Source organism: Odocoileus virginianus, chromosome 2 (assembly GCF_023699985.2).
Source record: "Odocoileus virginianus isolate 20LAN1187 ecotype Illinois chromosome 2, Ovbor_1.2, whole genome shotgun sequence".
Classification (NCBI taxonomy): Eukaryota; Metazoa; Chordata; class Mammalia; order Artiodactyla; family Cervidae; genus Odocoileus; species Odocoileus virginianus.
Genome location: NC_069675.1, coordinates 36,367,862 through 36,379,598, shown reverse-complemented (window position 1 = coordinate 36,379,598; position 11,737 = coordinate 36,367,862). Strand labels below are relative to the sequence as shown.

The following is an 11,737-nucleotide window of genomic DNA, read 5'->3' as shown; positions in this document are numbered from 1 at the left end:
TACCTCCACTCGTCCAACTTGTTTGACTGGAAACCAAATAACAATGATGATTATGGTGGTAGTAGTAGTTAATATCAATTAGCAAATAGTAACTACATACTAAGCACTGTACCAAGGGCTTTATAAGTTTTAAATTTAGCCACACTGCTTCTTGCTTATCCAAATTAAGATATGTGTGTTATCAAACTGAGAAAGAAGCAGAAAGATGCTCACGTAAGTTTTATCTGGTTCACAGACTTTCCGATAACTGCTTCTAGCTGCTCAGAGCCCTTTGTTGATTAATATCGAAGTGCTTCAATTATATTCTGGTAAAGTGTTAATGCCAGATGCCTGGATTCTTTAGGTATGAAGCTACTTAGGTTTGAATTATGACTTGACTTCTATTGTATTTGCTTATCCTATAGAGATCCTAAGGGCTTGAACTAGATGTAGTGTATAAATTTCATGGGATTGGCTCATATTAATGCATACCTGAGGACATATAATTTTCTGGGTAAAGTATCCAGAGCTTTAATAGAATTTTCAAAGGGGTCCATTACTCATGAAAGATCCAACACCTGAAATAACCGCATCCTTTTCTTTTGGATAGAGAGAGCTAGCCCTCAAAGTTTTAGTCATTAGTTTTTAGAAACCATTTCATGTGTTTATTATGTCAGCCATTTAAAAATATTTTTCAAAAGCAGAACAAAAACAATGATGTGTACTTAGTGATGAAATACATACATGAGGAACAGAGACTAACAGGAGACTCTCTGTCACTGGCTGGCTATCCTCTCTAGTTTAAGATTAGAGATGTGAACTAGTTTACCTCCAAGGTCTTTGCAGCTCCAAATGTCATGATTCTTTCTGAGTCCTACTGTTTGGAGATAGTTATTTTCCACAGTGAAATTTTGCTGGATTATCCTGAGCCAAGTAAAGAAGTTGAGGGTAATTTAAGAATGCCACCAATTGTATTACTAAGTACTTATATCATCAAGCAGTTCCTTTATCAAACTCAGAAATAATCTGTTTCAGATATAATAATATGTGATTAGTTTAGAAAACTGATTTTTAGTTACATATGTTAAAAAATTTTTTTTATTCTTCACTAGGGAAGTTTGGTTGGTTTAGTGGATTATCCAGATGATGAAGAGGAAGAAGAAGAGGAAGAAACATCTCCCAGGAAAAGACCTCGTCTTGGCTCATAAAATATTTACTGGGGGCCCTCAACATGTCGTTGAACAAAAATGCTGCAACTGTTCAATGAGCTGAAAATCCGAATCAGAAAGCTTTCTCACTTGAACTTATAAGTATACAAGGAATAGCAAAAGACACTCAGTATATCAGCTTGGAGAGTTTAGTTCTGTAAAAAAAAAAAACACAAAAACAGGCTTCCCAGGAACTTGATTGCTTGCTAGTAATTAAGAGATTTGCCCTTCAGGATGTTAAAAAAAAAAAGTAACCTGGGAGGTAGCTTCTCAGCAAGGAAACTCTCAGGTTTGGGGATGGTTTAGGGAAGGGATAACGTTGGTAAGGTATTATTAATGCAGGGTTGCTCCAGGGGGGTTTCTGATCTAGAAACAATTACAAAACTTCAGTTGCAAACCCAATAACATTACTTGTATAATGGTGCTGGCCATGTTGTTCTTTTAATCAGTTGCCTCTAACTTTTATGCAAAACATTCAACTATCATTAAAAAAATGAAGTTAAGCAGTTGGGACCATTTCTTTGAAGATCTAACAGAAATTCAGCCTTATTGGTAGTTGGAGGGAAATAACACCCCGTGTTACAGCACATGTTGAGTTCTCTCCATCAGGAAATTTCAGTGTGTATTTTGATGAAAACAAACTGGATTAAAAATGGATGGTTTTGTTACTATAACTTTAAAATCAGCACTTTTAGAGATAACAGATGCCAAGAGTCAGTACAGTAGTATTCCAAAGTGATTTTCTCTAGAAACGGGAGTATATTGAACAGAACGTTTGCAGCTGTCTACCAGTACAATCTTTTGTGGAAGATACTTTAAAGTCACTTTCTACTTCATTAGTAAAGTTTTCTCTGCAAAGCTGCAGGCAAGTTTTAAGGTGTAATTTATAAAGACTAACATACAAAGAATAGTGCTGAATTAAGTGGCATTTAATATCTACAGGTCATTTTGGTCCAAGAAGTTACTTCAGTGTCAGTCAGTATGCAGCACCTGAAGCTTTTCATAATAAAGGGTGTAATTTGAAAGCTGCTTTTTTTTTTTAAAGAATAAAAGCACATTCCATGTACGAAAATGAATTTAAAATAATAAACTGAGGCAAACAGTTAAGAGGTTTTATTTTTAGAACAGTGAGTTAACTAAATATTTTAATGTTAGTTTGCTGATCTGAGATCATGCTGAAGTGAGAAAAACATCCCCCAAACTATAATACATTGGGGGGGAAAAAAAGACTAAAATGAGTAATTCCAGCTACAGTCTTCAGATCACCCTTGTAATGTGTTATGGGTCCATTTTTCCTGGAATAGCTTAAACTGAAGCAGTTTCCCCTGTTTTGGAGATTTTGTAGTTAATTTTAATTTTGGCTATTGTTTGGAGGATGGGCTGTTGTGTAGATATGAAGTATAGTTTTTCCATAAAACAGATGTTTATTTTGTATTAAAAATACCACTGTACTTGTTTTACACCATTTGTATACATGTGGTGATATTAATGCTGACCTGTAAAATTCAGGAATTAAAATGTGACCCTGTAATTCTATGGTTGTTGCTTTTGTTTGGTTTGTTGTAAATATAAGTAAATTCCATTTTGAGTTATGTCTATTTTACAGTATTTTTTAAAAGCCAGTATGTTTTCCATAGATATTTATTATAGACCACTGTGTCGTAACACCAATCTGAATGAAAGAATTCTAAATAAACAAAGGCCAACCTCACATGAAATATAACTGATACTAAGAGAAGGTATGCCTTGGGTCCTAAAGTCCTAGCACCAAAGGATCACAGCATGGGGCAGTAGCTCCTCTTTCATTATAGGTGCACATAATGGAAACTTTCCACCTCATAACAGTCCAGTGACTCAGGACAACTTAAAGATCAGTAAAGTTACTACAGGAAAACATTCTCTTTCAAGCAAGTTTTATCAAGCCCCTTCCCTCTTCTTCATTCTTATTAAATTTCCTCTTAGAACCTAAGAAGCCCAGCCTTAAAACATTTCCCTTTCTACTCTTGACTCTTCCTAGTAAAGTAACTTTTGAGTTCCAGCAGGAAGTCTTATCTTTATCTTTTTTAGTAAGTTTTTCTTTCTGAAGAACTGCCACAGGTGAAATGTGAAGCAGCATTATCATAGGAACCTTTTTTATAGCATAATTGTGAATATTTTGTTGAATTACAGGAAAATACTTTCCATGGCACAGATGCTCAGCCACAGTGAAATGAGAGCAAGCAAAAATATCGCTTGAAAGAATAACTTAAGATGACATATGTTAGCTGCTGTCCCAAATGACTACCCTCAGGCAGACAGATCAAGATTTTTTATCTTTATCTTCACTCAGTGAAGCAAGCCACAGCCCACATTTGTATGCCTGAGGTTCTCTTAAAATAGTTATCTGTAAACATGTATGCAATATAAAACCTATTTTTAATAAAAAGCTTCATGAAATAAATTTCTGTGTTTCAATCACTAGTTTTCCACTTGTCCATGTAAGCAATGAAAATGTGACAAATATAAAGTAAGGCTGGGTTTTCTCTGCATGTTGAAGGTTGGAACTAAGGTAATTTCAGTATCCTGTTTGGGGTGTTGTTTTTTTCTTTGCCATGCCTTTGGGCGTGTGGGATTTTACTTTGTTCCCTGACCGGGGATGGAACTCACACCCCCTGCATTGGAAGCGTGGAGTCTTTCCAGTGGACCACCAGGGAAGTGTTAGAATCCCTTTTTAAAAGCTTATAACTATAGATATAAGGAGATAAAATGGAATTATAAATTAAACCTTGGGAGTGGCCTGTAACCAGAAAAAGAGGTGCTTATGGATGACACAGTTTCTGAAAGGAAGGTTTCTCCTACTATTTTGTGTGACCTTTTAGCAAATGGACTACACACCACCCCAGGATCACTTCAAACTCAGAAGACCGTGTATACCCATGGCAGAATTCCCCCTCAAAGAGGCTCAAGCAATTGTTCCTTTGTCTGTTTTAATGTTGCTTTTCTAAAAAGTGTAACTGGATATTTTGAACATCCCCTACATCTATTTTTGAAGTCCTGTTGCTCCTGCCTCAATGTAGGGTGCTAAATTCTGCCCCAGAGAACCACTATTACATTACATTGATTATGCTATACCTGTTCACCCGCACCTACTCTTAAACTCACCCAATCACCACACAGCAACTACACATCTTTTTTAAATGGACATTTTGATCATGAAACTTCCCTGCTTTAAAATTTCCATGACTTCCCACTGCCATTATAAAATCTGTAAAACTCTCACATTCCTACAGGCCTTGCAAATCAGTACCCCACCTATCTCCAATTCCATATGCTAACCTTCTCTTATTGTCTGCAGGGTCCTGTTTATAACACTGCACTCTTCCCATCTAACACTGGCCACATGAAAGCAGGGACCCTGCCGATCTACTTGATCACTGTATCCTTAGCATGCAGCACAATGCTTATTAGCACAATAAATGAATGAATGAATGCACTATTACTTAGCTTTCTATACCTTCTCTCCACAAGAGAATATTATTCAGAAATTTGTATTGAACTGGTCTGCATAAGTAACTGCCCACTGCCCTATACCTGAAGAGTTTAATAAAAGTAATCAGCTTATCTTTGCATTTATAAACACAAGTCTCTGAAACTAAACAGGCTCAGTTTAAGGATTAAATAATTTATTTTTAAGAAATTTTGAACTGCTTGCTAAATTGTTCTTAAATTTACTTATTAATAACTTCTTCTTTAAGTTTCTCTGCAAGCAATCTCCTCTTTAGTAATGTTTGCTTCTCCTCTGCTGTCATTTCTGGTTTCTCTGTCATTTCCTTAGAAAACAAAAACAAAAGAAAAATATTGGCTACAGCACAAGATGGGTTCATTTGTCTAAAATTCCTAGCATACTGCCTGGAACAAATAGAGCATTCAGTGAACTAAAGAAAAAAAAAGCCACACATGGGCTGAGTTCCCTAAATTTCTTCTTTGAAAAATCTCTTAGGGAAGCCTTTTAGAGGTGGTGGCTAGGGTACTGATGCTGTTCTATGACAAAGTATTTCAAAAGGCTTAGGTCAAATAGACAGCTGACCCTTCAGTGCTCAAAGCAGGGCAAGTAAAGAACCATAAAATTGCTATCATTTCTACCTCACAAAATCCTATCAACCCTTTTACTGCTGAGGAAAGACTGACTTTTCTCAGTGTAGGAGTGCTACACTGACGGAGACTGTTACGAATGCATCTAAAGAGCATATACTCTGAGAACCCCACCCACAGGTGTGCCAATTTTCACATACTAGAGCTGGTCATACCTCCATCTCCCTAGCAGGTTTTCCCTTCTGCTCCGAAGTTTGATTCTGCTTCGTCTTCATGTCCTTCCTCATGGCCATCAACTTATCTCTCTTCTGTTTTAGATAGTGTTCTCGCTGGCGGAGCTCTTCTGTTCCAAGTGTTGATAAATTCTGGGTCAAATGAGAGCAGGAACTATTTAAATTCAAGACTGCATAATAAGTGGCACAAATACACCCACTGACTGATCAAATTAGAAGTTTGAGTCCAAGACCATAACAAAAGCTGGATGTCTATGGCTATTTACAATGTTTCTAGTACTTTGTCATTTGCTCATAGTTCTTAAAAAATAATGTTTTAACTTACTGCTATTGGTCCCTCCATGCTTGCATGTTCGAAGCCAGGAATCTTCAGGCCTTTTTGTGGGAGGGAGGAAGTTTCAGGCAACATTTCCAGCTTTCTTGTCGAAGGCTGGACTGATTGATTAGCAAAATGCACTTTAACTTCTGGCAGTAATTAGAGAGACCAAATAGAATATTATAAGAAATATTAAGTTACGCTAGATTTACCAAAATGAGCTAATGTTAATAATACTTCAGTTTTTTCTCTCATTCATTCACAAGCATTGGTTCAGTGCCTCTGCTGTGCTAGGCACTGGGTGGAAACAAATGAACATGGTCTCGGGCCTAAGGAGCTTTAACCATGGTTTCTGGTGAACAGGCATTTTGACAAATACCAAGCTCCTGCTGTTTGGTACTATAGCTACAAAAAGATATAATTCTTGTCTAAAGATTAGAACTACTGTATAATGTAATACAAGGTTGCCATACAAGCCAGGTAAAGAATCCACCTCCCAATACAGGAGATGCGGGGTTTGATCCCTAGTCCAGGAAGATCCCCTGGAGAAAGAAATGGCATTCCAGTATTCCTGCCTGGGAAATATCATGAACAGAGGAGCCTGGCGAGCTACAGTCCATGGGATTGCAAAGAGTCAGAAACAACCTACCAGCTAAACAACAACATATAAGCCAAATAAAGTGCACTAAAATCCCTTACTATCAGTGTTACTGTCTTTCAAACTTTTGTCTGCAGGCAAAAACTGTTAAGTGACCTTATAGTTGCAGAGCAATTAATATAAAGCTACAATTTTTTGTACTGGAAATCAGTGCCAGTAGTATCAATAATGTTAAGTACATCCTAAAGATAACTATAAACCTACTAACATATTAAGAAAATGTAAAGATTTTAAAGTAAGTAGAATTTGGAAGCAGATATAACATGAGCACTCAACACCTTCCAATTATCTGGTAACTGTGCCAAGAGACTGGATTAACATGCTAATTGCTTTTCTGAGCCATTTTTTATTACTGGGTGGAGATTTTAAAAGACAAACATTTTCATTATAATACATGAACTATGAAAGACAGCAAGTGAGAACAAAGACTCACATAAAAATGATGCCAAGAACTATAGGCATGATGGGAGAACATGATATACATGTCTCTAAATGATTAAAAATCTTGCCAGCACAGTAAAACCAGAAATAGAACTTTGCATGAGCAAGAAATTTGCCCAAGGACCACTGCTCTAGCATGGGGAGAGCGGACTGACTGCAGGGCCAAGGAGGTTGGAGGAAAAGTTCTTTGGGCTCTTGGACTGAAAGGGAAGTTTCCATGGAAGAGATGAGGCTGCCGTTAACACTCCAACCAACCTATACAGGAAGATACAGGACTAACTATAACAGAAATGAAGGTGAGCTTCATTCAACAAGGTGGTCAAAATATGCAAAGTTAAAATGCCATTCATATGATGGTGACTTTAAGCAGAGGTAAACTTGAACCACAGGGCTGGGCATGCGGGGTGGGGTGGAGTGGATTCCGGACACATAAGCATTTATATTCGTGTACTTGTTCTGGACAGTTCCTACCTTCAGTTTGTTGTCATGAACATCTTTTATATTCTAACTTGAACCTAGAGAGAAAAGTGCCTAAGGCCAAAATACTTAGCTTGTCTGATGTCTATGAATGGAGACTCAAAAAGTCAGCTAGCTTAAAGGAAGATCACCTGATCACTGGCAACCCTGAATCTACCGAAAAACAGAAGTTACCCATTTATAGCAGGAACCAAGGAAAGATGTGGGCAATGGGATAAGCAGGAAGCCAAACACCTTTATGATTCCTCCCACGTTAGGCATTTCTCGGGTTCCTATTGCTTTGTATGATGTGACTGCCTGGAATATCAGATATATTCATTTTTTTAAAAGAGAACAATTTTTAAAACATAAAGTCATTACTTTTAAAATTACTTTCCATTGTTTCTCTGTTAATGTGCATAACTGAGTTACAAATGGTTTGAAATTAAGTTTTCTATAGCTTAATAGTCTGATAGGCAAATATATTCAAATTATGTCAGAAATGAGATTTGAACAGTACAGGTACTTGTGTGTGTTAGTCGCTCAGTCATGTCCGACTCTTTGCAACCCTATGGACTGTAGCTCACCAGGCTCCTCTGTCTATGGAATTCTCCAGGCAAGAGTACTGCAGTGGGTTGTCATTCCCTTCTCCAAGGGATCTTCCTGACCCAGGGATCAAACCCAGGTCTCCCACATTGCAGAAGATTCTTTACCATCTGAGTCACCAGGGAAGCCCCTACATGTACTTAGGTCTACATAAGAAAAAAAGTTAAATTTGGACCAGCAAATCTTAAAAGCACTCAAACAAATCTAAAGAAGGCACTTTTACAGACATAATTCAAACGAGGTTATCCTACTCAGGGCGTGCAAACAAAAGAAATTATTAAATTTGCTAAGAATCAAAAAGCAAGATAACTTGATAAACCTGCTTCGGTTTCACATGCCCATTATTTTATCAACTAAGAATACAGTTTATTAAAATAGTTGATATACGTCAAACCTATCTATCACAATTATAAAACTTCTGCAAAGTGCAGAAAAACAGAAGACTTGAAGTTAGAAGACCAAGGGAAGTCACAGTCTCACTATTTAAGAGCTCAGTTACTTTGGATATCACTAAACTTCCTTGAATTTCTTGTTTAAAAAAATAAAATAAAAGTAAGGATCATAATATCTACCTCATGGAGTTACAGGGTTTTTTAAATTGAGAAAAGGACATTTATCTAAAAAATGTAGAAATATAAAATAAAAATTAGCTAAATGCATCATCATATTCAAGTTCTGCTTCAGAATTACCTGTCTTCTTAAACAACAAATCAGAATACATATACTGAAAAGGGTTTCCCAAATACTGAACAAGATCATCCACTAACATTTCCCACAAGGAGTCTCCTCAATTTTAGTTTCAATGACAATTTAAGACTAAATTTCTAAACAAACTGGATACCTTTTATTTACTGTGTTTTAATTCACTAGGAAAATAAGTTAATATTATCTTTCCATGTTTAGCTTCTAACTTCCACACATCATCTGATGGTGATAAAGGAAGAAAGTACCAAATGTTACGTGACCATACCGTGAATGCTGTAGTCATGGCCTACAGGCTGGGGGCTCCCCCAAGGAATTCTGCTCATTGCTCTGGGTTCCAAGCTTCATTTAGAAATTTAGGGGCTACACCCTTTCTGTCAGCTGAATATCTCCTACAGGCAATCTCTTTAGCTAAATTCACAAAGAGCATTAAATACCAATGGCCACTGAACACTCCCTCACAGGGTTTTTGAAGCTGAAGCATGTATAAGAAAACAACACACTCTTCACAATGTTTAAGTATTCATATTACTCAGAAATTTCAGTATACTTCAACCATACCTGAGGTTGGGTGTGCAAAATGTTCACCATCTCCTTGGGAATTATTCATTTTTGCTGTTTCATTGGCCTGCATTGAAGGCTCTTCTGTTTTAGCCACTGATAACTTCAGGTATCAACAACACAATTTAGAAAATATTTTAGATTAATTTTGAATAATTCAGTATTTAACAGATTCAAACATATTAGTTTCAAAAATTACTGTCTACTAAAAAGATTGAGCACCACAGAATTGATGCTTTAACTTAAAATGATCTAAAAAATACAATAATAATAATACCAGTACTATGATATGCCTGAAGCAGCCACAAATTGGTTTACAGCATACCTAATTTTATTGCACTTCAACTTACTATCTTTACTAGATACTGTGTTTTTTTGTTTTTCTTTTTTACAAACTGAAGGTTTGTGGCAACTCTGCATCAAGCAAGTCTATACGCACCATTTTTCCAACAGAATTTGCTCACTGTGTCTCTGTGTCACATTTTGGTAATTCTTGCAATATTTCCAACTTTTTCATTATCAAATTTATTATCCTATCACCAGGGATCAGTGACTTCTGCTGTTACTATTGTGCCTGTTTTGGGGCACCACAAATCGCAACCTTATATATGAGACAGTGAACTTAACAGACGAAAGCTGTGTGTGCTCTGACTGCTCCATTAACCGGCTGTTCCCTTACTTCTCTCCCTCTCCTCAGACCTTCCTATTCCTTGAGACACAAAAATGTTGAAATGAGGCCAATTAATAACCCTACAGGAGCCTCAAAGTGTTCAAGTGAAAAGAAAAGTCACAGGTCTCTCACTTTAAATCAAAAGCTAGAAAAGATTATGTTTAGTGAGGAGGTGTGTCTAAAGCTAAAACAGATCAAAGGCTAGGCCTCTTGCACCAAACAGTTAACCAAGTTGTGAATGCAAAGGGAATGCTCTTGAGGAAATTAAAACTGCTACTCCAGTGAACACGACTGACAAGAAAGTGAAACAGCCTTACTGCTGATATGGAGAAAGTCTTAGTGGTCTGGATAGAAGAACAAGCCAGCCACAACATTCCTTTAAGCCAAAGCTTAATCCAGAGCAAGTTTCTATAAAGGCTGAGGGGGTGAGGAAGTTGCAGAAGAAAAGTGTGAAGCTAGCAGAGGGTGGTTCATGAGATTGAAGGAAAGAAGCTGCCTCTGTAACACACAAGCACAGGGTGAGGCAGCAAGTGCTAATGGGGAAGCTGCAGCAAGCTATCCAGAAGATCTCACTAACAAAATTAATGAAGGTGGCTCAGTGGCAAAGAATCTGTCAGCCAACGCAAGAGACACAGGTTCAATCCCTGGATCAGGAAGATCCCCTGGAGAAGGAAATGGCAAACCACTCCAGTATTCTTGCCTGGGAAATCCCATGGACAGAGGAAACTGTTGGGCTACAGTCCAAGGGGTTGCAAGAGAGTCGGACACAACTTAGTGATTAAAACAACAACTCTACCAGCAGATTTTTAAGGTAGATGAAACAGCCTACTACTGGAAGAAGATACTATCTCAAACTTTCATAGCAAGTAAGGATAAGTCAATACCTGGCTTAAAAGCTTCAAAGGACATACTGTCTTATTAGAGGCTACTGCATAATAAGGCCCTTAAGTTCAGTTCAGTCACTTAGTCATGTCCGACTCTTTGAGACCCCATGGACCGCAGCAAGCCAGGCCTCTCTGTCCATCGTCAACTCCCGGAGTTTATTCAAACTCATGTCCACTGAGTTGGTGATGCCATCCAGCCATCTCATCTTCTATCGTCCCCTTCTCCTCCTGTCCCCAATCCCTCCTAGCATCAGGGACTTTTCCAATGAGTCAACTCTTCTCATGAGGTGTCCAAAGTACTGGAGTTTCAGCTTCAGCATCAGTCCTTCCAATGAACACCCAGGACTGATCTTCAGGATGGACTGGTTAGGTCTCCTTGCAGTCCAAGGGACTCTCAAGAGTCTTCTCCAACACCACAGTTCAAAAGCATCAAATTTTTTGAAACTCAGCTTTCTTCACAGTCCAACTCTCACATCCATACATGACCACTGGAACAACCATAGCCTTGACTAGACAGACCTTTGTTGGCAAATAATGTCTCTGCTTTTTAATATGCTATCTAGGTTGGTCATAACTTTCCTTCCAAGGAGTAAGCATCTTTTAATCTCATGGCTGCAGTCACCATCTGCAGTGATTTTGGAGCCCAAAAAAATAGTCTGACACCGTTTCCACTGTCTCCCCATCTATTTGCCATGAAGTGATGGGACCAGGTGCCATGATCTTAGTTTTCTGAATGTTGAGCTTTAAGCCAACTTTTCCACTCTCCTCTTTCACTTTCATCAAAAGGTTTTTCAGTTTTGCTTCACTTTCTGCCATAAAGGTGGTGTCATCTGCATATCTGAGGTTATTGATATTTCTCCTGGCAATCTTGATTCCAGCTTGTGCTTCTTCCAGGCCAGCGTTTCTCATGATGCACTCTGCATATAAGTTAAACAAGCAGGGTGACAATATA

At 37.8% G+C, this 11,737-nt stretch overlaps 2 protein-coding genes across 7 annotated transcripts in view; one reads left to right on the top strand and one right to left on the bottom strand.

Annotated features, from left to right (window-relative positions):
- Positions 1-2,779, top strand: part of PPP4R3B (protein phosphatase 4 regulatory subunit 3B) — a 49,086-nt gene extending 46,307 nt beyond the window's left edge. For 4 of the 5 annotated variants that reach the window (XM_020909023.2, XM_070478457.1, XM_020909021.2 and 1 more), the window contains exon 16: positions 1,092-2,779. In XM_020909023.2, the coding sequence (XP_020764682.1) occupies positions 1,092-1,187 (96 nt within the window). In that variant the 3' untranslated portion in view covers positions 1,188-2,779. Of the gene's footprint in view, positions 1-235; positions 344-1,091 lie in introns of all 5 variants that reach the window. The other variant, XR_002316873.2, reaches the window with a different exon arrangement.
- Positions 2,780-4,828: 2,049 nt separating this feature from the next.
- Positions 4,829-11,737, bottom strand: part of CFAP36 (cilia and flagella associated protein 36) — a 31,083-nt gene continuing 24,174 nt past the window's right edge. Inside the window, exons 7-10 of one of the 2 annotated variants that reach the window (XM_020909033.2) lie at positions 9,232-9,334; positions 5,817-5,926; positions 5,474-5,623; positions 4,829-4,996 (exon numbers count right to left, since the gene is read on the bottom strand). In XM_020909033.2, coding sequence (XP_020764692.1) covers positions 4,895-4,996; positions 5,474-5,623; positions 5,817-5,926; positions 9,232-9,334 — 465 coding nt within the window. In that variant the 3' untranslated portion in view covers positions 4,829-4,894. Of the gene's footprint in view, positions 4,997-5,473; positions 5,624-5,816; positions 5,957-9,231; positions 9,335-11,737 lie in introns of both variants that reach the window. The other variant, XM_020909032.2, reaches the window with a different exon arrangement.